General features: G+C 49.0%; 1 protein-coding gene across 3 annotated transcripts in view; it reads right to left on the minus strand.

The window, feature by feature from the left end:
- The window catches only part of LOC121443906 (kelch-like protein 3), a 115,510-nt gene that overhangs the window by 62,300 nt on the left and 25,706 nt on the right, over positions 1-27,504 (minus strand). For all 3 annotated transcript variants that reach the window (XM_041645665.1, XM_041645663.1, XM_041645664.1), the window contains exons 3-4: positions 23,521-23,627; positions 6,284-6,405 (exon numbers count right to left, since the gene is read on the minus strand). In XM_041645665.1, the coding sequence (XP_041501599.1) occupies positions 6,284-6,405; positions 23,521-23,627 (229 nt within the window). The remainder of the gene's footprint in view (positions 1-6,283; positions 6,406-23,520; positions 23,628-27,504) is intronic.

Consider the following 27,504-nt stretch of genomic DNA (forward strand, 5'->3'; position numbering starts at 1 on the left):
TTTGCTCTTGGAGTCATTTCTGCCCCTGTAAGCTCACCCTCGCCTATACTCCTTTAAGTGACTCCAATAGAACTGATCGGCTTTACCAAGTTAGGCTTTGACGGCATCTGCGCTTTGGTCTGTTGTCGATTCCCTGTTTGGGGTGAATGGGTGTCGGTTTGCTTCTCCCCTGGAACAGTGCTACACAACAGGTCTGAGCTGGGCACAGCGAGATGTTTAAGGCTCCCTTCCATGCTTCTGCAGCCAGCCAAGTCTGAGAGCCACTTCCCTGCGACCTTCAGTGCGCTGCCCTCACTCAGAAAGGTACTTGTTGTGTGCCTCATTGGCTCATTCTCACTGTTGAGCGCCTGTGTACCAGGCACGGGTCGAGGCTCTAGGATTCAGTCGTAAGCACAACAACCCGATCTTGCTTTTACGGTGCTTATCCACTGACCGAAAGGAGAGCCAAGTTTTCTTTTTAAAAGTCTGCATCATGGAAAACAGAATAGTTCTTGCTTGGGTGTGTGCAAATGTTTTTCCTAGGAACCAGGGGAGACTGGATCGAGCAGGCCTGCTGGGCACCCTCTGTCAAGCTTCCCAAGGCTGCCCAAACCTGTCCTCTAGATCATAAAAACAAGATAAAAGGCATACCCCCACTCTGGACTCTGCTGTCCCACTCACTCTGTGAAAGAGACAGGTAGCCAGATAATTTACCAAAAAGAAACTTAGGGGAAAACCACAGAGTGTTGAAAGATTCTGTAATTTGCAGAGCCCAGCACCAGTTCCTCCCAGCAATTCCCTGTTCTCAGGGAGAGAAGCTGAGGCAGACCAGCTCCAGCTGTTCCCATCCGCAATGGCTCGCCCAGGAAGGCATGGCAGCAGGCAGATATGTCTGCGTGCTTTATTCTGGGCATCACAGATGTGCGTGTGTGTGTGTGTGTGTGTGTGTGTGTGTGTGTGTGTGTAATTCTGGATGGATGAATGGATGGATAGATGATAGATAGATAGATAGATAGATAGATAGATAGATAGATGATAGATAATTTAAATGCTGATCTTCTCCCAAAACATCTTTGCACCCCCCATAAAGACTCCCATCACCTCTACATGCTTAGGCCCAAAACAATGTCCCACTGATCATTCTTGGGCCTTGTCCTTCCACAGGGGTAACCAACTGTCCTGGTTCGACAGGACTTGGGGACATCACAGGACTTTCTGTGCTGTGGAAGGACGACTGTGTCCCATTCATCATTCCCTCCCAAAGGCATCAGCGGCCCACCCCCTCCCCCTGTGTGTCAGGCGGACCGAGCATCTCCTTGCCACAGAGAGCTCTGCCCATCTGCAGCTAGCTTCACCTTCTCCCACCCCACTCCTGCCCTCCTGCCGCCTCCCGCCTGCTATGTCCCCAGCAAGGCTGAGTTAAATTAGCACAGTGTCCTTGGTGTTTGCTGGCCCACTGATTCATTCCTGAAGAAGATAAAAATCTCCTTCACCTCAGAGTTTAAAACGTCAGGGAACCCGGCTACAGCCCGGATCTAACTGCAGGAGCTCCGTCCCCACCACACAGCCTCCGTCCACTAAGCAGTCATAAAACTGGAAAACTCAATTAACCTGTGGGCCGCTCAGCCTGGCCACACAGATTCCAAGATCAGATTAGTTCTGCCTGCCGGTGAGCTGAAGGTCCGTTAGCCATTCTCGCTGAATACGCACTGGGAATGGAAGGCTGTACACCAGGGAGCTTCCACAGCACCCCAGCCGTTCCTCCTGCATTGTCTGTCATTGTCTGACCCAGCTAGTTTCAGGATAAGTCCTGGGGGACCCCTCAGTTCTAGGCAGCCTGGGACATGTATTCATGCTAGGATGGGGTTCCATCTTACCCGGTGACTTTCAAGGTGCCTGAGACTCCTGTCTCTCCCCAGACTGCATTCCCGGCCGAGCCCCAGTGAGACCTCGTCAGATACACAGATTCCTCCCTTCCCCCTCATTCTCTCCGGGGGGAAAAAAAGCACAGTTTAGTGATTAAGTCTTCAAGCTCATGACAACCAGCTCGAGAAATATAATAATAAATTATTTCCTGAGCACATGCCTTCGCTAGCACTCCCAGCACCTAACACCTCTGTGGGCAAGTTACCCACACAGCTTTCAGTTTCCTGACTGTTCACAAACCCACTTAGTATACAAAAACCAATGAGACTCCCACCCTACTGTGGCCCACACCCCCACCCTTCATCTTGCTTGGCCCACTCCCACCTGAGCACCTTGAACTGGCATGGGTTACTGGTTTCCCTAAAGGCTCCTACACTCTTTGATCTCAGACTCAAAGGCTATTTTCTACACACACACACACACACACACACACACACACACACGCACACCCTCCCTGCTTCACTCAGGACAGAAAGGAAAGTGGAGAGAATGGAGAGACCAAGAGATTAGCCATTTCCTATGCACTGAGACCCCATCAGACGGACCCACGCATGCATGCACACACACATGCACACGCATGCACACACACACACACACTCACACTCACACACACACACACGCACACACACACACATGCACACACATACACACAGACACATGCATGCACACACACATGCACACACACACACACATGCACACACACACAGACACACACATGCGCACACACACACACACAGACACACGCATGCACACACACACATGCACACACACACGCACACACATACACACACACACACACACACTCCCAGGGGTAAACATGTATGAGGTGACTGGTCAGTCCCATCTTCCACATTTGCAGGACTTGAGCCTTTCCTCTTCCCTGCTTCCTGAGGCCAGCTCCATTCTCAGTTCTGAAGCAAACTGTGGGAGTAGACCCCTTGGCCACTGAAGGGACAGAAGCTGGAGCCCTGGGAAGGGAGTCAGCGGGAACTCCCATCAGCATGGAAGATTATCCCAGGTCAAAAGCTCCCGCATGCCTTTCCTGCCTCACTCCTAAAAGACCCTGAATGGCCCATGGTGAAGAGTTTACAGGTTCCCCTCGGGTTGTTGCAAACAGCCAGGTCTCCATTCCTCACATGCTGGGCCCGTCTTGTTTTCTCTCTCCCTCCGATAACATGAAAGCATGGCAAAGGATATCCCGTCGCAGGCCTTGCTTCCTTTTGCAAAAACAAGAGGAAATGCCCTGCCTCAGAAAGTACCTAGTCCTGGAACAGCATCCAGGGGGTGTGGGAGGGGGCAGGGCTAGTCACGAGGGGGGGGGGGGTGGAGCGCCAGGTGAGGGCACCCAGAGAGCCTCGAAGCTGCACTCCGCGAAGACTGACGGAGCAATGGTGCCATAGAGCCTGAGAGGGGAAGGGAGAACAGAAAAGCACAAGCAACGGACGGGTGACAGGACAGCCCGGTCATCAAAGCGTCACTTTTAACTCTGCTGTCTCCACGTACTTACTGGCCACGTGGCTGAGGACGACAGCCTGCGTTTCTCAGTCTCAACAGCACAGTCGTGCCAGAACAGCTGTGAGAATCAGCCAGGTGGCACGCCCGTAGCACGAGCACAGCCCTACACAGAGTGCACAGTCGCTGTCGGGTTTGGTTATAATTAAACCACAGGAGCAGAAACCAAGGCTCCAGTCACTCGCTTAAGTTCGGCACAGCCACAAAGGTTAGTCAGGTCCCCACTCCACTTACTCCCGTGTGACCCAGGTCCCTAAGTCCTTTTGTCATCAGCTACAAACAGGGCTGGTATTGGTGTCCCACTGGTGCTAATGAGGATGAGGTCAAGGGACTGGAGTCTAACAGCATTACTGTCAGACAGACCTGTCCGCATCTCCACCATGGGAGAGCCACATCTCCAAGGACCGGAAGGAGAGGGAGTAAGATTTAACTCTCAGGGCCATTCAATCAAGCCCCAATTCCTGACAGCACATCCCCAGGGGATGGGGGCGGGGACACTCCCAGCCTGGGGGAGGGGAGGGGCACACAGACAGCAGAGGCAAGCCAGACTACCTTCCTTCAGAGTTTGGCCCAAACACTTCCTGAGTGTGGTCTGCCCTGCTTATCCCCATCAGGCAGCAGTGACTACTTCCTCCTGTTCGCCTCCACCAGGGCCTCCCATCTGTGTCTGCCCACAGAGCAGCTGTTCCTTGGGGAAGCAGCCTGTCACAGTGTCTTCTCTGTAGACACTGTCTGCCCGCATGGGGCAGTAGCTCAGAAAACAAAAAAGGTGCTGAGTGTCCAATAAATGAAGGTGTACATCCCAGCACTGAACAGCCAATCGAATGAAGATCTACAGCCCAGCATGAGGGAAGCAGGCTCCAACAGCCTGCAGCCCTGGGCCTTCTACATGGTGCTTTCTACCCCTAACTACTGAGAAGCTAGCCCAAAAGCCCTTCTCAGAAGAACAGCTGGTACCTGGCCCAGGCCTCTGTCCATGCCAAGCATTCTAGGCACACCCCAGGAGGTATCCCAAACTATGCTCCTACTTGGCAGAGTTCCCAGACTCGTCTAGATCAGATGGGGTTAGCCCCACCCCGACTCTTTACCATGACTATCTGGCCACCCTGCTACCTGTCCTCAGTCCCCATCAGCACCCAGTGCCTTCTGCATGTAAGTGATGACATCACAGTTCTCTGTTCTAGGTACTCATATGCACTGCATGCTAGGTCTCTCGTTCTGAAACCCGTGTCAACATGTTCACACAACTCCATCGGATTAAATGGTGTTATCACGCCCATATAAATGAAATACAAACACTGGAAAACAAGGCTCAAGGAGATCAAGTAGCTTGGGTCGGAACACAGTGAGTTTATGAAGACCTCTAAAATGGGTTCTCTACACCTCTGCTCTGGAGGAACCTCTAGAATGGGTGCCCAAACCTCTGCTCTGTGGAAGACACAGAACCTCCAGAATGGCTGCCCTACATGTCCACTCTGGAGGAGACGGAACCTCTAGAATGGGTGCTCTATGCCTCTGCTCTGTGGAGGAGACGGAACCTCTAGAATGGGTGCCCTACACCTCTGCTCTGGAGGAGACGGAACCTCTAGAATGGGTGCCCTACACCTCTGCTCTGTAGAGGACACAGAACCTCTAGGATGGGCGCCCTACACCTCCGTTCTGTGGAGGAGACAACCTGTAGAATGGGTGCCTCACACCTCCACTCTGTGGAGGGGACTGAACTTGACTCCAGGGTATCAGGGCCAGGGACTGATAAGGCTCTGGGAAGTGGCTGGGAAGCAAAGGGCAGGCACACAGACACTCATTCCACGGCCTCAACTTGAAACTTAACCCTAAAAAAGGCCCTGCCCACATCCCTTCCTTCATCCAGTGTCCCTTAGCATCCTCTCGCTGCAAGGGACTGTGCACAGATGTGGCTTGTGTGTTTGCCTAAGGGATGTCTGTCCTTACCCCTACCCTGCAGACACCACGGGACCAGTGCTGTTACATCTACAGTGCCCAACAAGGGGTGTGGCAGGCAATAGAAACATTGGGGCTGAGATGAAAGAACAAGCAATTACCAATCCAGTCTCTCAGACAGAGCCAGCCTGGAAGCGTGATGTCTTTAAGAAGGGAAATAGGCCTCTTGCTCACTAAAGAGGTGTGAGCCTCAAGTACATAAAGTGGCTGTGCAAAAATAAAACAACAACCAAAAACTAAAACTAAATAACAACAACAAGAAAAATCTTCTAATCACACATACGCCATTGCTCTTGTTAAACAGTAAAAGCAGGAGAATGTATCCTTGTCTGTTTAGCCTCGTGATCTGTGAAGGTCAAGAGTACCTCCCAGTTAGCTCCCCAACTGGAGCACAATATGGATGTCCTCTCTTGGGTCCTTTTTGTCTTCACTGACTCCCAGGCTTCAGATGCCAGGCAGGGCTGAGAAAGGGGGAAAGGCACACACAGTATGCCATAACCACACTACCTGAGACTCCATCCTCTGCTCAGGGCCTTCACATGACCAAAGCTAAAAGATAAACATTAACAGCCTCACACCCCGCTGGGACGAAAGAACAACCTGGAGAGAAGAAGGGGTCACCAAGCTTCTGGCTCCCCCTTCATAAGCTAAACACAACATGAGCTAAAAACTCCTGACTCCCGGGCTGGGCAAAGGGGTTTATTATGTGACCCAGTGCTGAAAAGCATAGCTACTTACATTAAACATAGGTATTTAGGGCCAGCTGGCCCACGGGTTGGCCATGTGACCCAGATAAAGTGGCTTAATTCTCTGCAGCTTGGTTTCCGCTGTAGTGACCTCTGAGGAGCCGTGAGGGTTAAATGGCAGGGACTGAGTGTGTGGCACATGGGCCAGAGGCAGAGATTACCTGCACGTTCTCTTCGGTCACCTCGATTTCCGCCGTGTAGATGTAATCAATCAGCTTGCTGAGAGTCTGCCCATCCACGTCCTTGATTTCAATCTTCTTGGCTTTACTCTCAGACATGTCACCTAGAGTTCACAACAACACAGAAAGGACACAAATTGGGTGCCTGTGGCCAATTGGTTTCCCATGTTGTCCTGGAAACCACCGGAGAGAGTCAGGCACAGAGACATCAGGTCATAATGACCGTGGGTCTCGGACCACTTATAACCAAGCGTAGGCATTCTGTGTTCTGCTGCCTGTTTCTGTAGACAGAGGCCTGGGCAACACTTCCTGACAGCTGCATTCAGGACCAGATAGGCGAGCAAACTCTTCACAGGCCCTGAAGGTGGGCGGGTCTTGGAAGAGGAATTTGCAAATGCCCAAACCACCGTGACAACGTGAAAAAACTAGAACTTGCCGTGTGCTAACTATGGCCAAATGCTGAAAGAAGCGCTTCAAATTCTTGCCTCTTCCAAACGTCACAGAAATGTGTGGTGTTTGCAATATCAGCCTCATCTTCTAGAGAGGAAAACAAGGCCCAGAAAGGCAGCTCCTTCCTCCTGTGCTCCTTCATCTGAAGGGCCAGGGTGAGTTGAAAGGGAGTCTGACTTGAGAATCCACAGCTTTAAACACCGTGCGATCCTAAGTTCCAGAAACACAGAGAAGAAACAACAGATCATTCCTGGGAGCTATAACAAGGCCTCCCAGGAGAGAGCACATTTATCTGGGGGTGACAGGATGAAGAAATATTCCTGAGACAGCAAAGGTGGGAAGGGGGGAGAGGATGTGGGCTAAGTGGACAGGAGAAAAGACCCAAGAGGATTCTGTATCCGAGGGACAGCGAGAGGCTGATGAAGGACGCTAAAAAGAAATCCCACACTAGCTCAGAACTGAGTATGATAAAGGGTTATTTATTTAGGGGTAGACTCACAGATCACAATCTTCTGCATGAATGGGGAACAGGAACCGAATCACACCGCCCGGAAGAGAGGTCAGATGCGCTCTTTACATTGGCATATATAGTATAAGAGGCCATGCCCAAGTGGGCCGGTAACTTAAAGGCTACTGGTTGAAGGAATCCCTACAGCAGGCTAGTGTGGCTGGGCACTGGGTACAGGGTGAAGACGGTAGCTAGAGAGGCACACATGGCCATAAATAATAGAGCCCTATACATCACACTAGAGAGATCTGCATGGCCATAGCTGGTAGAATCTTATACATGATACAAAGGGGCTTAATCCAAAGGGTGATGTCACTGAGAAGTTCTAAACAGGGAGTTACAAGAACAGATGGAATGTTTTCCTTGAGAATTTCATACATGCGTACTGGCAGCTCCTGAGTCCAATTAGTGCTGGTCATACGTCTGTGTGCTCAGGGCTGACCATTCAGGATTCGATAACCTCTCAGGGGGGCCTCTCTCCGGAGAAGACTGATTCTCTCTCATCAGTCACTAGCTGCCTGTAGCTCTTCACCTAGGGGTGGGGCCCTGAGAGATGGCATGCCAACTGGCGTTGTCACTTGGAGGTTTTGCTTCGGTGACTACAGCGTTACAATGTTGTGGGTGCAGCTCCCTGTCCTAGCAGAAGGCACTGCCTCTCTGCGGACTTGTCCTGGTCCTCTGACTCTGACAATCCTGCTTCCTCCAGCCTGATGTTCCCTTGGGAGTAGCAGCTGTGTTCTAGATGGGTATTCTATGGTCACTTGTTACCTGAATTTAGACCAGTTGTGGGTTTCTCTGATGGGTTCCAGATGGAAATTTCTGAATGAAATTCCGGATACAGGGGTGGGAGAGAGCCGCCATGAAGGCAGAAAGAACAGCCGGGAGGCCCTGATAATAACCTAGGAAGAGTATGTAGCCAGGAAGCAAGAGCAATGTGGGTACCACATTCTCAGTCACAAGAGCAGACAGTGCCCGTGTTGGCCTGAACCAGTCTCTTCAGCAAGGGTTGGGGACTTCAGGCAACAGAGACAGCAGAAGACCAAAACAGAGGTCAATCTGACCACAGGGAAAACACAGCCAGAAGCTGGTGTGAGTATACACAGAGCCTGGTGATCATTCTCTCTCAAATCCATGCCAGAGCCAAAAAAATCCAGTACAGCACAGCAGGCAGGCTTCTGCCGCCCACCTCCAGCTACGGAAACATGCCACCAGCCTACAGTACCCCATCCCGCCACAGCTCCAGGGCTGAGTGGCTCTAGAACGGGGGAACGGATGTGTTGGGGTCGTCAAATCCTCCTGCCAGTCTCCTTGTCTGACCAGCTCTGCGAGGAGCCCCTTTCCGACTTTCCCCTCTCTGAGTACCGGGAAGGCCAATGGCTAGTCCTGGCTGGGGCAGAGGTGAGAAGAAGCAGGGGAAGGTGGCTGACTTCTGCCCCGAAGATGGGGGCCCTGATCCTCCCGAGTTTATGCTAAGTCACACAAACAAAACCAAGCTCAGGCAAAGAAATCAGAAGTTAATGTTTCTTCTTCCAGATGGCTTAGAAGTTCACTAATTAGGGTCAAACTGTGAACTGTATCACAAAAGATGCTGGGTTTAAGAACCTAGGCCTTAGAAATAGGATTCTGAAAGCGTAGCTGGCTGCAAGAACTCAGAAGCATGCAGTCAGGTCTGGGCTGACCGCCCTCCCTCTGGAATCTACATGTGGGAGTCAAGTCAGGGTTTTAGAACTTTAGATAAACAAATCGAAACAATTGAAATTGGTTTTTTTTTTTGTTTTTTTTTGTTGTTGTTGTTGTTGTTTTTTTTTTTGGTTTTTCGAGACAGGGTTTCTCTGTGGCTTTGGAGCCTGTCCTGGAACTCTCTCTGTAGACCAGGCTGGTCTCGAACTCATAGAGATCCGCCTGTCTCTGCCTCCCGAGTGCTGGGATTAAAGGCGTGCGCCACCACCACCCGGCGAAACGATTGAAATTGTATGAAAACCTCCGTGTGTGTGTGTTAACACACCCCTGGGCACAGGGTGGAGTGGAATTCCACTTTCTGGAACGATAACAGTTTTAGCAGACTCTTTCAGGTTTCTGTGGCCTGCAGAAGACAAGCAGGCCTCTCTAGACGGGGCTTCCTGGGCTGTGGATCATCCTGCATGGCGCTCAAAATCAAGCACACGGAGAATCCTCATTGTCTCTGGCAGTGCTCGCTGGCATGTGGCCATTCAGCTTTGCTGCAGCCTGAACACCTGTATGCACTGGACCCTGCACTAGCCACCACTGCCACGCCAAGAAACTGCCTGAAGCACACTGGCTCAGAGAATATGGTATTTTATGGGCCGCGTTGTTTTTATTGTCATATAAGCTATTCTGCACCTATAGAAACATAACCATTCAAAGCTGGAAAACAGAATTTTAAGTATATCCTGGCTGTCATTCCCCAGCATACATCGAAGTAGTGTATCTCTGCACTATGTGGTATTAGAATATTTAGTTTTAAAAACTGCTGTCCGGAGCAAAGGAAACTCTAGCAGAGGAAAACACAGAATGGGAGAGAGTTTGCTAGCCGTGCTCTAGACACGGGTTAATACCTAGAACACAGTACAAGAACTAAAGGTTGGGGAGATGGCTCAGTGAGTGACGCACTTCCGACACGAGGCAGATGGCCTGAGCCTGGAACCGCAGAACCCGCATCAAAGCTGTCCACAATCCCAGACACCCCTTCAGGAGATGGGAGTGGGGATGGGGAACCTCCAGAAGCTGAAGGTCAGCCTGAAGGGTTTCTGTCCCAAACAAGGCAAAAGGGAGGAACCAATGCTCAAAGGTTGTCCTAACCTCTATACATGTGGGTGCTTACACATACACACACAAAAAAAAAAACCCTACAAAATTAAACATACATATACACACATACACTGTGAGTCAGTAAATAGGCTAATAGAATATTTATCTAAAGTAGAAACAAAAGTGGCCAATGTTTTTAAACTGTTTGATATCATTAACTATCCGGGAAATATGTATTAAAACTACTTTGAGATTCCATCACAACCCAGTCAGAATGACTATTACCAGGAAAACCAGTGACAATAAACGCTTTTGAGGATGTGTAGGAGAAGTGTAGCCACAGATGGTAGAAGTGTGAACTGGTGGAGCCGTTTTGGTAATCAGATTCCCAAAAAATTAAAAACAGAACTGCCTGTTGACCCAACTGTATCAGTCTTGAACACACAGCGAACACATTCATGCTCACTGCTGCTCTGTTCACACTGAACACATCCATGTTCACTGCTGCTGTATTCACACCAAACACATCCCTGTTCGCCACTACTCTGTTCATATCAAACACATCCATCCATGTCCACTGCTGCTCTGTTCACACCAAACACATCCATCCATATTTACTGCTGCTCTATTCACACCGAACACATCCATGTTCACTGTTCCTGTACTCACACCAAACACATCCATCCATATTCACTATTGCTCTGTTCACACCAAACACATCCATCCATGTTTACTGCTGCTCTGTTCACACAAAACACATCCATCCATATTTACTGCTGCTCTATTCACACCGAACACATCCATGTTCACTGTTCCTGTACTCACACCAAACACATCCATCCATATTCACTATTGCTCTGTTCACACCAAACACATCCATCCATGTTTACTGCTGCTCTGTTCACACAAAACACATCAATGCTCACTGCTGCTCTGTTCACACCGAACACATCCATATTCACCGCTGCTCTGTTCACACCAAACACATCCATGTTCACTGTTGCCCTGTTCACACCAAACACATCCCTGTTTGCCACTACTCTGTTCACACCAAACACATCCATGTTCACTGTTGCCCTGTTCACACCAAACACATCCCTGTTCGCCACTACTCTGTTCACACCAAACACATCCATGTTCACTGCTGCTCTGTTCACACCAAACACATCCATGTTCACCACTACTCTGTTCACACCCAACACATCCATGTTCACTGCTGCTCTGTTCACACCAAACACATCCATGTTCACTGCTGCTCTGTTCACACCAAATACATCCCTGTTCGCCACTACTCTGTTCACATCAAACACATCCATGTTCACTGCTGCTCTGTTCACACCAAACACATCCATGTTCACTGCTGCTCTGTTCACACCAAACACATCCCTGTTCGCCACTACTCTGTTCACATCAAACACATCCATGTTCACTGCTGCTCTGTTCACACCAAACACATCCATGTTCACTGCTGCTCTATTCACATCCAACACATCCATGTTCACTGCTGCTCTGTTCACACCAAACACATCCATGTTCACTGCTGCTCTGTTCACACCCAACACATCCATGTTCACTGCTGCTTTACTCAACAATATAAAGGAAATGGAGTTGGTCCAGATGTCTACCAGCAAACAGACACGTGGAAAATGCAGATGTGGCTCCAAATTCACAATGAAATTCTATTTTGACATAAAGCAAAGTGAAGTCTACCAGAAAATACTCTACTATGGAAAGTAACCCAGGTTCAGAAAGACAAATATTGTATATTCTCTCTTAATATATGTATCTTAGCTTCCCCGTTTTTAAAGTGTGTGTGTGTTTGTGTATGTTTGTCTGTATGTGTGTGTTTTTATGTATATGTGTGTTTGTATGTGTATATGTGTGCTTGTATGTGTATGCGTGTATTTGTATGCATGTGTTTGTGTGTGTGTGTGTGTGTGTGTGTGTGTGTGTATAGAGGTTGGGTGTCTGTCATACAGCATAAAGAAGCCACCATAAAATGGGGGTGGGGAGATGTTGAAGACTGAGGCGAGGAAACAAGACTAGGCAACGTGGAGGAAAGGGGGCTACTGGGTAGAATCATAAAAGCCTGGGGCAGGAGGACGGGAGTGGGCAGAAGAAACAAGAACTATTTTGTTTGAAATGCTGTAATACTTTGTATACTGGTTAAAAATTTGTATCTTTTTAATTCCTGTTTAAGTTTCTGACCTGAATGTTTCCTCAGAATTAACACCGCCTCCCAGGAGGGCTGAGATTAAGGGAATGTGTCACCAAATCCTGTTTGAGCTGTGCTGGGGTTAAATCCAGGGCTTCCTGCATGCTAGGTAAACACTGTTCCACAAGAGCTACATCCTCAGGCCTATGAAGAAATTTTATCATTTATTAAAGATGAGAACAGATTTTTACATTAAAGAGATGAATGAGCATACAGTTAAATCTGAGTTTTGCGAGAGAAAAACCAGTTCAACAATTTTGAGCCAATTTGAAGCAAGCTTTAGTTAGATACTGGCAGGAAGCTGCACTCTGACCAAGTCCACTCCTGGGTTCCCAGGAAATGGCTACGAGTCACATTTTGCAGAGACTTAAGGAACAAAACCACAGGGCTACTGTGTTTCCCCTCGGATCCAATCAGGGAAAAGTACACATCCTGATGTACTTCCTGACCACGTGCCTCCCACCTACGTCCAATCAGAGGCAAGCTTACATCCTGACCTATTCCCAGCCCACAACCTCCCACCCACAGGTGATTAAGCACACTCAGTGCAGGTGGGGCAAGCAAACAGGACAAACGGGAAGTTATTCTTACCTGTCCTAACTGCAAACGGGACTCTTAACCTACAAGGTCTATTTTTTCCAGTTTGGTCTCCGTCAATTTACACCGAACATTGTTCTTATTCCATTCTGGTCTCACGTTGGAGGCGTGGCATTGAAAGTTCAAAGTCATCCTCGGCTACATAGTGAGTATCTAGGCCAGGCCTCACTGTCTCAAAAAGTAAATAATAGGGGCTAGAGAGATGGCTCAAAGGTTAAGAGCACTGGATGCTCTTTCCAAAGGTCCCGAGTTCAAGTCCCAGCACAACATCTATAATGAGATCTGGTGCCCCCTTCTGGTAGAACACTGCATGAATCTTTAAAAAAAAATTAAATCTTTAAAAAGATTCTTTAAAGAAACAAATAAATAAACTTCTAAAAAGTAAATTTAATGTCTGTTTTATATAGCTACTTTACATTTTCAAATGATTCATGGTCATGAGCAGAAAAGGTTTAAGGAACCCTATGCCACAAAACTTTTCTTGCTTCTTTGGATAATTGTGAAATTTCAGTAAATAAGAAAAGGACACTGAAAGCAAACGCCGGGCCTCCCAGCAACGGTGCCTTCCTAAGTGTGCTCTGCGGAGGGTCCGCGAGGCGGTTCAGGGAGCAAAGGCTCCTGACCCCAAGACTGGCCATGGAGCTCAACCTCCAGAGTCCGCGGCTGGAAAACCAACTCTTGCAGGTTTTCCTCTACTCTCCGCGCACACGCTATGACACACACACACACCACACACATGCACGCACGCACATAAACACCAAATAAATAAATAAATAAATGTTTAAAACGAAAGCTTCCTTGTAGTAAACGAAGAGATGTAACTGTGGACACATAACTAGAAAATACTCCTGCAATTTTCTAAAATGTTCTAAGTTTACTTACCTTGTGTGTGTGTGTGATGCTTGCATCTTCAGGCTCAGCAGCAAGTGCCTTTACCTGCTGAGCCATCCTGTTGGCCCCAATCTTATCATTTTTTCTGAAACAGTAGAAATGACTATACCAAATGAAAACTTTAATTTAAATTGGCTCTGAAAAACGGCAGTGCTAAGAGTCACTACCGTGTATGAGGCCCTCTGCTAAATGATTATCCACAGAACTTCATTTCATCCTTGTGACAGTTTCCAGAGCTGGGCGACATTACTGCCCTTTGGCAAATTACTGAGCTGTCATCTCAAGAGTTGCTTATACACAGATGAAAAAGGCAGGGCTAGGACTTGAAGTTGGACCAACTCTAGACTTAATCTCGACTCATGTCTAATAATAGACTCATAGCTAATAAATCCCTCCATATTTTGAACCTGACTCTACTCAACAGCTTTGACAAACGAGTTGTAAAACTTAAAACTTGGGTTAAAAGTCTAAGGACTTAGCCACCATAATAGTTAGCAAGTGAGGACCAAGAGGGCTGAGATGTTGTTACGCTCATTCCCCAGCAGCCTCATCACATAACAGAGGAGCTGGCACGGAACAAACACCTCGGAAGTATCCCGCTGAGTGGGAGCTAAAGAAAGAGGTTTTCTCTAGGCAGCTCATGACGTCATGGGCTGCAGTCATTCCTGCGGGAGAGAAGCCACCCAGAGACTTGCTCATTCTTGTTTCATTCTGCTTCTTAAGACAGGGTCTCATTGTGTAGCCCAAGCTGGCCTCAAATTCATAATCCTCCTACCTCAACCTCCCGGGTACCAAGAGAGCAGAGTGTGCTACCACATCAAGCTAGGAGCTTGGCCACACGTGGTTCTTCACTTATCTCTAAAAGTTCCGCAAAATAGCTCTAGAAAATAGAAATACAAACCCTGTAGCTCTTTCCATCTCTGAGTGCAACCCCAAAAGAGCCTTCTCTGCTGGCTTCTCCCAGCGGGGCTCTGCCAGACACCCAGAGAAACTCACTTTACATATCTTTTTGGCTCTATCTCTGATGTCGTATGTTGACACTCATGTCCCATGAGGGACAGATATTTCCTCATTCAGCTAGCACATAGCGAAAGCACATGCTTGACCTACAGGACATGTGGTGAACAAGTCATCCCTCTGTCCTGGAGTGAACTTAGGGAAGACGGGACAGACCATCAATCCCACAATCACAAAGGGTAGTAAAGGCTAGAAGAAGGGACTGTGCTTAGAAAACCTTTGGCGGCCAGGAATCCCTGCACTGGACACGCTACACACATGACGAACACACGAGAGCACACATTTGCTTCCCTGGTCATGGAGTCCACGGTTCCTATTGGATTGGCCTACTTTTAAAAGCCACTCATCCGGAGGCATCATGGCTACTCAGAAGGGAAGTGAGAAAAAGGGGGAAAGTATTCCAGGAAGAGAGAATAGTCAAAAAAAAAAAAAAAAGTCCAGAAGTGAGGAAGAAAGCAGCCTTGACGGAACCACAAGAAGTTCAGTCTAGGACTAGTGAGGTGGATCAGCAGAAAAAGTGTTGACAATACCAGCCTGACAGCCTGGTTCTACCCTGCTACCCATGATGGAAGGAGAGAACCAACTTCCAAAACTGTCCTCCCTGCATGTTCTGTGGCGTGCACACGCACACACATACACACACACACACACACACTCAAACAAGAACAATAATGATAAAAACATTGAAATACACAGGGAATACTAAGAGAGCTAGAGAGGTGGATAGGAGCCAGGCTGCCTGAGTGCTCACAGACAGCGTTGAGGCGTTCCGCCCTCGTGTGGAGGGAGCAGAAAGCCACCCTCGCAGGCTTGAAGTAGCTGAGGGATGCTCCGTATGTTTGTTTGGAGTGGATCACTGTAGCTACACCAGGTCAAGTGGTTTGAGGATGAAGAAAGAGCCTAGAAGAGGGTTATCAATGAGAAAGACCCTGCAGCAAGCAGGGGAAAACGTCTGGTGTCCCGCACTAAAGGGTTTGACCTTGAAGTCTTCAGGATCCACAATGGACTTTGAACTCAGCCCTCTCTCAGAACCATAGAACAGTTTCACAGCCCATTAGACATGAGCCCACATTCCAGATTCTACAAGCAAACTAAATGTATACATGTCCTGTTTGGCAGGTGAAAGACTGCCCAGCAGGACCAGGTGGGTAGAGACTCAACCAAGCAAGGAAGAGAAAAATCTTTAATTATTATATGAGATTCAAGAAGTCTAGAAAAATCACTGGCCCATCTTCCAGACAAGTCCAATCCTATTATTAAGCAGATAAAGGTTTGATGATGAGAAAGAAATGGTAGATTCGCAGCAGGTCTCTGAAGAGCACGCTCTTAGAGGGAAAGAAGGGCTACTACGTTCAAGGGTCCTTACACTGTAGAATTCCTCTTTCTCCTGTCTTGAGTGATCTCTCCTGTAGTTTAGTCCTGTGCCCTAGGCAGAAAGAAAACAGGAAAACACTTACCCCTTACTCAATGATCCCTCACAAGAGTTAAGATGATGTTTTTAACCCTCCTCCAAGTTCTAAGACCTGCCTTGCCAACTCAGTGAACTAGACCTCAGGTCTAAGGCTCACTTCAGTTGTTAGCTTAACATGGCAAAAAGAAATATCCTATCTGCTCCTTGAATCCTAGCTAGTCCTCCAGCAGTTGGTGGCCTGAGCCATTTTACTGCCAAGGTCCAATTTCTGTCTCCTGGGAAATAAGGTTATTTCCTGGTCTGCCTTTATCCCTAGGCTGTGTAAGAATCAAAGGAGGTAATCGCAGTGTGGAGGCTGAGACTCGGGATTTAGCAACGCCACAGAGAGGAAGATCACCCCAACAACCAGATTCCATGGAACCCCATCCCTCCTCTAGCTGTTTAGTTAATAACAGACGGAAATCCCTGGGTAACCATAGTGATCCTCACATTCTCCCTCACCACCCTCAGAATGGCACACAACTGCCACCACCACCATCAGCACCCCTGCCATCATCATTACCATCATCACCATCGTCACCACCACCATCACCACCCCTGCCATCATCATTACCATTATCACCGCCGCCATTACCACCACCATCAGCACCCCTGCCATCATCATCACCATCATCACCACCACCATCACCAACAGCATCACTATCACCACCATCGCCACCACTGCCGTCATCATTACCATTATCACCGCCACCATCACCACCACCATCACCACCCCTGCCATCATCATTACCATTATCACCGCCACCATCACCACCACCATCACCACCCCTGCCATCATCATTACCATCATCACCATCGTCACCACCACCATCAGCACCCCTGCCATCATCATTACCATCATCACCATCGTTACCACCACCATCACCACCCCTGCCATCATCATTACCATTATCACTGCCGCCATTACCACCACCATCAGCACCCCTGCCATCATCATCACCATCGTCACCACCACCATCACCAACAACATCACTATCACCACCATCGCCACCACTGCCGTCATCATTACCATTATCACCGCCACCATCACCACCACCATCACCACCCCTGCCATCATCATTACCATTATCACCGCCACCATCACCACCACCATCACCACCCCTGCCATCATCATTACCATCATCACCATCGTCACCACCACCATCACCACCCCTGCCATCATCATTACCATCATCACCATCGTCACCACCACCATCACCACCCCTGCCATCATCATTACCATTATCACCGCCGCCATTACCACCACCATCAGCACCCCTGCCATCATCATCACCATCGTCACCACCACCATCACCAACAACATCACTATCACCACCATCGCCACCACTGCCGTCATCATTACCATCACCACCACCACCGTTAATGACTATAACACACTAGGATCTAAAGAATGGAACCAGGTTATTCCAAAGGTTTTATTTGAGTTAAAACCCCAAATATGTTTTGTTTTAGCCATTATGGTAGGACAAGGACCCTGAGCTCACACTGTCCTTAGGCCACAGTCACTTTAATACCATAATATAAGGTGTTGGGCACTGAAGACACTCCACTTGGAGCTTGTTTCCTTCTTGGCAAAACTGGTCTTTTGGCCTCGACCACTGACAAAATGCATGGTGTCAGGACTAACAAGCAGGATACAAGAAAAAAGACTGCCAAACCTTGCCAAGACAGGGTAAGACAGTTTTGAAATTTTTCCTACCTCTGAAAATGGTCTGTCAGTTGCTCTAGGCCTTAGCCAGCGTTGGCTGCTTCAGCAGTGCGATGAGACTCTGGGTGGTTGCCCAGGCAGGCAGTTGTCTGCCATTCCTTGCACATTTTGGGAGTCGCTTGATTGCACTTCCTGTTTACTCAAGTAATATTATTTCCCTTCTCAGGTCTTTGATGGGGTTGAAGACTAGATAGTCATAGTTACTTTCCTCTCATGACTTAGCCAAGCCATTTCTAACATAAGACTTAGACCCCTTAGGATAGGATAGCTAGTTAAACATCTAGCATATATTTCTTGTTTGATATTGTTTGTGCTGGTTGTAATTCTAATTTTTATACCTGGCATTTGTTCTTATTGTATATAGTTTTGTATTAGACTTAGAACTCTTCTATTTTAGACAAAAAGAGGAGGTACTATGGGAGCTCCTTCAGCCAATAGCCTTTAAGACCCTGGCCACATGTACTCTATATACAGATGTAAAACATGCACGCCCCCTTGACTGCTGGATTCGGTTCCTGTTCCTCACTTGTGCATAGGTCTGCTGATCTGTGAGTCTGCCTCTAAATAAAGACACTTTTATTATACTCCATTCTGAGTTTGTGTGGGACTACTTTATTGTAATCAAGAACAATAAGGCTTGTTTCTAATATATCTAGATGACATGCACAACAAAGACCTCTGGATAAAAACAACAGAACACAGGTTAAAGGGCATAACAAAAAGAGAACAGGGGACTAGAGAGGTGGCTTGGTGGTTAAAAATGCATATTGCTCCTGCAAAGAACCCAAGTTCACTTCCCATATCCAGACTGTGCAGCTTACAACTGCCTGTAGCTCAAACTCCAGGGATGCTCTCCTATGCTCTCTGTGGGCACCTGAATTCATGTGTGCATATCACACACAGACACATCATTTGAAAAATAATAATGAATAAATTTCTTTTTAAAGAGAGAAAAAAAAAGTTGGCCGGTCTGCCAGTTGTCATAAGAACTTTGTGGCCCCTGAAGTAGGTGGAATGCACGAGAAAGTCTTACTCATCCCATATCCACAACCAAAGAATGGGCAACACATAGCCCTGCGGCCTCGCCACTCAGTTTATGCTAAAAGCAGTAGAAGCAATTAAGTTACTTGCCTGTTCCAGACCTTTCTGCAGGCAGGAGGAATGCAGATACTCTAGCAAGCACTCAGACCTTTAGTTTACAGCATGTCCCTCTTGCTACTGTGGGTAGGACATGGTCGGGGTATGGATTCACATTCGGAGCCACCATGGTCAGGGGTGTGGATTCGCACTCGGAACCACCATGGTCAGGGGTATGGATTCACATTCGGAGCCACCATGGTCAGGGATGTGGATTTGCACTCGGAGCCACCATGGCCAGGGGTGTGAATTCACATTCAGAGCCACCATGGTCAGGGGTGTGGATTCGCACTCGGAACCACCATGGTCAGGGGTGTGGATTCGCACTCGAAACCACCATAGTCAGGGGTGTGGATTCACATTCGGAGCCACCATGGTCAGGGGTGTGAATTCGCATTCGGAGCCACCACGGGATGAAAACCGGCAGCACTCAAGCCTGACTGGAAGGCCTAGGTCCCACTCCTCAGTTAAAAGGAGGCCTCTGGACTTGAACATGCTGAGAGAAACAGACTCCACAGAAGCCACCTGGGCCTTTTCCTGGTGAATTTATACATTTTAAAACCAAATCTGATAAGTAGGAACATTTTGTCATGTGTGGGGATTTTTTTAATGTCTACCAGGTTTTAAGCAGAGCCGAGAGGTCTCAAACACACACAAGGCTTATGTGGCACCAGTAGGAGCGTGGGCTAGGACATCTCAACAAAGGCAAAGAGAGGAAACTCGGAAAACCGTGAACGAACAATAGTAAACACTTATATGCAGTAGGGTGTTCAGGTGCACGCCCTTCCCAGTTGTTCTCAGAGATACGTGTTTATACAAAACACTTGAGTCTCCTGGGTCTTCAACATGAGCGTGGCTGGGCTGAAGCGACGGCCCAGCAGCTAAGAGCATCCATTGCTCTTGCAGAAGACCCAGGTGCAGACTCGGGTTCAGTGTCCAGCACCCACGTGGTGGCTCACGACCATCCACAACTCTAGTCCAAGGGTTGTAAAGCCCCCTTCTGCCTCTACGGGCACCAGGCACGCCATACATACATGGTGGTCGAACACCCATTTACATAAAAGAAAACAAACGGATCTAATAGTGGATTTCCTTTGATGCGCACGGCCTTCAGTCAAGCGCTTCCTGTCACAGGAATCTACTCTAAGAAAATGATTAGTGGTGTAAGGACAGCTAAGATGCAGGTTCCCATGGAAACATTGTTTGTAACCAAAAATGCTGAGAAGAACTATAATCTCTAACAAATAAGGGAATGGATTTTCGGTTAGGACGGAATTTTATGAAGCTATGAAGTCAGGATACAGACATGACTTCACGGGCAGAGGAACACGTGAAGGACGGATGCTAAGTGCCGTTAATGTTTTCTGAGCACCTGTCCACGGCGGGTGGAGCTCGTTAGGCAGACACGGGCTTTTTACCTCAGAAAGCCGATGACTGACAAGCAAGGTCAGCGGTTAGGGAAGCGTTGAGGGAGGCCGTGATACCAAAGAGAAGCGTAAGGTACTGCCGGGCATGGGTGGCAAAGGGATCTGAGCATGGAGGAGCCTCGCGAGACTCGGCTAAGGCATTGATGCGTGAGTCATAATGAAGGGTGGAAAGGAGCTGGGCAGAGTGGAAAGGGGAAAGAAAATATTCCAGATTAACAGCAGTTTTTAAATACATGTGTATTAAAGCATGGCTCTCCAAGCATATGTGAACTCACTTATTTTGAAAGCTATGTTGCATACGTACGTGTCCATCAATAGAACATCTGAAAGAATGGCCACCTAAATGCAGTAGTGCACGGGTTTATTTTAATTTTTTTACTTTATGCTTGCTCCCATTTTCTGATCTTTATATCTGTAATCAATGTGTGTAGAGGTATTTGGATGGGTAGAAGGAAGGGTGGATAAAAGATGAGGGGATGGACGGTCACCAGGTCATGTGAAGGCTTGGGCAGGGAGATTTGTTCCTCTTGGTCCTCTCCTCCCTTCGGTTACGGCCAAGATCTGTCCTAGGAGCACACACGCCCACAACTGTGTCTGTTCTCTAAGGCATTTCTGCTACCCACAGGCCTGTTTGTTGGAGCCAACAGTTCAATTCATTATATTTCTGAGCCGATTCCTCTGTCAGTGCTGAACTTACAAAACCGTGCATACAAAGCGTGCCTGGCTAAGCTGCATGTTGAAACTGTGGCTGAATAACTATTGGAGAAAGATAAATTCTTCCAAAATGACTAGCTGCAGATGAAGGAAAGAGGCGGAAGGAAGTAAGGCCCTTGTGGCTAGAGTTTGAGGCCACTCTGAAGGGAGCACGGTGAGAGCCCCAGGTGGTGAGCACAGCTGCTCTGAAGGGAGGACAGTGAGAGCCCCAGGTGGTGAGCACAGCTGCTCTGAAGGGAGGACAGTGAGAGCCCCAGGTGGTGAGCACAGCTGCTCTGAAGGGAGCACAGTGAGAGCCCCAGGTGGTGAGCACAGCTGCTCTGAAGGGAGCACAGTGAGAGCCCCAGGTGGTGAGCACAGCTGCTCTGAAGGGAGCACGGTGAGAGCCCCAGGTGGTGAACACAGCTGCTCTGAAGGGAGGACGGTGAGAGCCCCAGGTGGTGAACACAGCTGCTCTGAAGGGAGCACGGTGAGATCCCCAGGTGGTGAGCACAGCTGCTCTGAAGGGAGCACGGTGAGATCCCCAGGTGGTGAACACAGCTGCTCTGAAGGGAGGACGGATGACATCCCCAGGTGGTGAACACAGCTGCTCTGAAGGGAGGACAGTGAGAGCCCCAGGTGGTGAGCACAGCTGCTCTAAGGGAGGACAGTGAGAGCCCCAGGTAGTGAGCACAGCTGCTCTAAGGGGGGGATGGTGAGAGTCACAGGTGGTGAGCACAGCTGCTCTAAGGGGGGATGGTGAGAGCCCCAGGTGGTGAGCACAGCTGCTCTAAGGGGGGATGGTGAGAGTCACAGGTGGTGAGCACAGCTGCTCTAAGGGGGGATGGTGAGAGCCCCAAGTGGTGAGCACAGCTGCTTTGAAGGGAGGACGGCTGACATCCCCAGGTGGTGAGCACAGCTGCTCTAAGAGAGGACGATGAGAGCCCCAGGTGGTGAGCACAGTTGGTTTCCCAGACTATATGGTAAAAAACCTTCCCTGACTCAAGTGACACAGGACACCTGGCCAACTTCAGCAGGTACACAACTCCAAACTGAGACTGACCCCTTAGTGTGATGAGCCAGGGGATACACACACAGGGGATTCTTACAGAACAACACCAAGGCCCTGCCAACAACCCTGTCACTCCCGCCCAGCTGTGCACCACAATAGGGAAAACGAGATGCGACAGAGGGAAAAGGTTTGTGTCCACTGCTCTGCAAGCTCAGGCTCTCTTCCTCCCTGTACTCGTCCACTGTCTTCTGTAGAGGGCAGGGTGGACCCAACGCTGACAAGACGGGTCTCCCGAGCACCTAAAGCTCACAGTTAAGCAGGTGGTGACACTTCAGTCACACATTAACAAAATACTTGTGCCCTGCTATGAGCATTTAAGATAGGGTGACAAACAGGTCAAACAAGAGTCCCATCTTCACAAGAAATGAGGAGACAGTTTAGTCTTTTAAAAAAAATAGTTATGACATAGGATGGAAAGAGCCTCATTGCAGAGCTAAGACGACAACAAGAAGGGCCTTTTCTGAGGGGATACGTGTACAGGATGAGAAGCACCAGTTACACGAGGGCACAAGTGTCGCGGACACCAGGGCACAGGCCAGATAGACGTAAGAGGATGGGTGCCACACTCAGAGCAAGCCCAGGCCACTTAGGAAGCATGTGGCAGGGACACCTGAGCAGGCTGGGTGTCTCACAAGCCCAGATGGCACCCTCCGACAGCAGTCATACGGTACAAGGGGGCATCGCAGACGGGCAGCTCAGCCTATGGGATTCAGGGACTCAGCCCAGGCATAACTATGGGAGATCCTTAGGCAGGCCGACCTGTTCCCTGCAAACTTGGCAAAGGTGCTGGAGTTGTGGCAGACCCTGGTTGTTCCTCTACCATCACCAGATGTCCACACCTTCAGAGAGATTACACGAGACCCCTGATTCACGCCTGGGAGAAATGACCAGAACAGTCCCTGGGGGCAAGCACGGGGCCAGGTGTGAAGAAGCCACTCCCTTCTCACCAGATGTTCTCTGCCTTGGCCCTCAGCAGGCGCAGCAGACAGCCAGAGGTCTACACTGTGGACGACATTCCCCCACGGCTGTGATTCTGACGCTCGAGACTCATGAGCCCTTTGATTCTATCTTTGTTCCCGGTGGGGGCCCGAAGATTACATGTCCCGCTGACCTGGCTGAGGCTGAGGCCCCCTCAGGTTCTCCATGTACAAAGCTCAGAACACAGACGCTCCTCGTGCCTCTCCTCCCTCCCCTCGTCCTGCTCCCCCACCTCCTGCAGCCACCCTCAGCGTCCTCCTTAGGTTGCTGTGCGCCCTGGCCATACCTGTGAACATCGCACAGAAGTAAGGGCTGCAGGCCGCCAGGACCACTCGGTGGGCTTCTATCTCCACGTCTTCTGCCACAATCATCACGTCACACAGCAGCTGCTTACTGTAAGACACCAGTGAGGTGACAGAAAAGGTCACAGCATGGACACCCACCCCTGTCCCACCCAGTTCACACGCTGTCCATATAGAGGACAGGCACAGAGACTGTCTCTGTCTTGACACAGGCAGGGAGGAGGGCTCAATGATGTTGTCTCAGTGAGATGCCCAACACTGACCTCTTGACCTCCACACATGTGCACACATGTGAACACACACACCAGAATCTTGCAACTATCTTCTTACATGGCTGTCACCAACGTGCCACCATGAACTTGTAAAGGGGCTTAGCATATTTCATCTTGGACCCTGGACACTAGGCTGCATACCTGCCACATAATAGATCCTACACTGTTTCAAACAAACAAATATATGGAAATAATCAATACACATTCATCGACAGGATGGGTAATTGAGAACTGGACTTGGTGGCACAAGCCTGTAATCCTGGCTACTCAGGAGACTGAGGCAGGAGGATCTCATGTTCAAGTCTACGGAGTAAGTTCAAGGCTCACCTAGGCAATTTAATAAGACCCTGTCTCAAAACAAAAGGTAAAATAGGCATTGGGGTATAGGCAGTGGAGGAGAACCTGCCTAGTATATGTAAGATTCTAGGTTCAGTGGAGCTAGATCCCCAACACCTCAAAAAAGACCAAAAAAGGATATTTGAGCACCTTAGGGTGCCACAGGACCTAGGCAATCCCAGACCTTCTCCATCAGCCTTCACTATTGTCACGGCAGCATTTGCTGAGTGAGGGATTGCCAACCACTTGTCTAAGTGCTCCCGCAGCCTGACACCATGTCATTTAATCCTCTCTACAACGAACTCACTGAAGTGAGGCAATTGTTATGCCTGCATCCTGCAACGAGGGAACAGAGGCCCAGAGAAACCAATAAGTTCCTCAAAGGCCCACAAGAAAGTAGAGATGGGATTCGAAGGCATGTAACTGAATCCCCCAGCTCCTTCTGTGGTACCCTGATCACCACTAGCCTCTTCTTTAAAATGCTAGCAACAGGTGAGAGGCAAGGAAGACAAGGGCATCTCAGTTTGCTCACGGGCAAGGAAGGCAAGCTCGTCTCAGCTTGCTCGTGTCCGGCTTTTGTCTGAGGATGCTGGATCAATGAGTCTGTTGTGGCTGACGGTGGAAGAGAAGTTGAGCACCTGCTATCTCTGGAGCGGCACACTTAGTCACTACCAACACCAATGCACTGTTGAAGTTTCTCTCAGAGAAACAGAACCATAAAGCCTGAGCCCACAAGACCTGCAGACACTCTCCCTGGCCTTGGATAGCATCTGGCCTCTGAAACTCAAAGAAGGGAAGAGATGCCCAAATCAGAAGGCTGAACCCTGAATACAGTTCTCTAGACTAAATACAGTGCCTTCTCCGAAGTATCCCCAGGCTTCATCACTGGCTGGCACTTAGGGCCAGAAAAGACAAGGAATGGAGGGCTGGTGGTGGGGCTTCTGGGATGGGTAAGACCTTTGGGAACTAAGAAGCCAAGACCATTGGACCTCATTCTACAGCAGGCGGCACCAATGGGAACAGAACTGACTCTGCTGTAAGTAGCCACAAGAGCACAAGCAAGGAAGCCTGCACCGTTTTCTTGACTGTCTTAGCTTGGAAAAACACTACGCCGCCCAGTTTTGAGACAACTTAGGTAAAACGGTGAGACTCTTGTCTAAAAACACTGAGCAAGAACCAAGCCCCCGAAAGAATACACTAACATAAAAACAGCCACTGTGATGGTATCTCAATTGTCAAAGGCCCAGGATGACCTGGGACACGGCTGTAGGCACGCCTATGGAGGGTGATCTTGGTTAGGTTAACTGAGATGGAAAAACCTGTTCTCTGTGAGCGGCACCATTCCCTAGGCTGGGATTCTGGCCTGCATATACAGGAGGAAACGAGCTGAGGGCCACCATCCATGGTTCCCCATTCTTGATGGAGAATACAATGTAACCATCTGCCCTAAGTTCCTGGGGCTATGACACCCACCCCCCCACTGATGGGCATAGCCTCAGACTGAACCCAAATAGACCTGTTGTCCTTTCGTTGCCCTTGCCGGGCATTTTATCACAACACAGAAACAGTCACTCAGGCAGCTGTACAGATCCACAGAAAAGAGTTAGAAGGCCATAAAAACAGGCTTTTGCTACTGTTTAATGTATTTTATGACATTTATGGTCAATGAACCTATGAGAGGGTGCATGTTTGTATATATGTACATGCGTGTACAGGTGCACACATGTGTGCACATACATGTGGAGGCCTGAGGTCGATGTCAGGTGTCTTCTTCATTTTCCATCTCATTTTTCAAGTTTGCTACATTTCATGTTTTACTGGGGTGGGGGGCACGCCAAGGCAAGTGTATGTACATTTGAAGGTCATGCCATAACAAGCACATATGTGCATGTGAAGGTCATGCCATGGCAAGCATATGTGTGCATGTGAAGGTCATACCATGGTAAACATGGTTGTGTGAAGGTCATGCCATGGCAAGCATTGTGTTGTCTAAGGTCATGCCAAGGCAAGCATGTGTGTGTAAAGGTCATGCCATAGCAAGCATGTGTGTGTTGTATGAAGATCATGCAGCGTGAATGAACCACCAGAGCGGCGTGGCCTCGCACTCCGGGAATCCCAGCACTCTGGAGATGGAGGCGATGAACCGCCAGGGTGGCGTGGCCTCACACTCCCAGAACCCCATCACTCTGGAGATGGAGGCAAGAGGTCCAGAAACTTGAGTCTAGCCTGGGCTACAAGAGTCAAAAACCTAAAAATAGGACTGGAAGATGGCTTAGTGGGTAAAGTGTTTATCTTACAAGCAGGTCCTCAGTCCCCCAAACCCACATCACAAAATTAAAAAAGCAAAAAGCTAGGTGTGGGGGACACACATTTGTAATCCCAAGCAAATCTCTCTGGAGCCCGCTGGTCAGCTAGCCTGGTCTACTAGGTGAATTCCGGGTCACTGGGACCCTATCTTTAAAAGAGCTGAGTGGCTCCTGAGGAAGGACAGCCTGAAGTTGTCTTCTGACCTCTAAATGCACATACACACATATGCATGTGCACCTTACTTGCTTGCACCCACACACATGCACACCCGCAAGTAATAGTCATTTTTCAAGAGGGCATAGAACAATCTGTAGCCATGCAGAAAAGGCACGTGAAAAGCACCGAGGCGCCGGGGTACCGCTCACTGAAAGGATGCAACCCTTAGCAAGGCCAACCAACCTTCAGCAGAGAGAGAGAATTCTAAACACAGGCTGGAGCCTCCACGCTTCCCGCTCCCCACTCTCAGGCCTGGTCAGGATGTGCATCTCCAGAAAGGACTAGTCTCCACTACCTGCTCTAGCTCAGGAGCCAGAGTCCCCCACGGGAGCTCTGCCACCCAAAAGCACCACAGTCAGAACCACGCACTGAATTGGAAAGGAGGGGCAAGGCTGAGTGGTTGCCAAGGCAACAGCTCCTTCTCTACCACAGAAGTAAAAAGAATAGGAAACTCGGGAGTTGTGTGATTCATAAATTGCAAAGAGCATGTGTGCTTGAACTAAAATAGTTCAAAAGTGAGAGAGGGGAATGTGGAGACAATGGGAGATGCAGGCCCAGGCCCCTGGGTACTCCAGAGCAGTCATTGGTGCGGCCTCAGCAGAGTGAAGTCTGCCTATCAGCTCGCCACTAAAGTCCCATTAAAGTCACCCGGATCTAGAGCACAGTGATGCAGGTCCTTCTGCCTGCCTTACCCATCGACCCTACTTTTTAAAGACGGTCTTCGAATACCTTGGGGCTTGATATTGCCTTTCAGTACCGTAAGAACAGAAGCCTCCCTGAGGGCCAGGGCTTTGATTCTCTTACCCACTGCCCATCATCTGCAACCCAACACAGAGG

This window comes from Microtus oregoni, unplaced genomic scaffold (assembly GCF_018167655.1).
Source record: "Microtus oregoni isolate MIOR12 unplaced genomic scaffold, Mior012 000114F_ref0000099, whole genome shotgun sequence".
NCBI lineage: Eukaryota > Metazoa > Chordata > Mammalia > Rodentia > Cricetidae > Microtus > Microtus oregoni.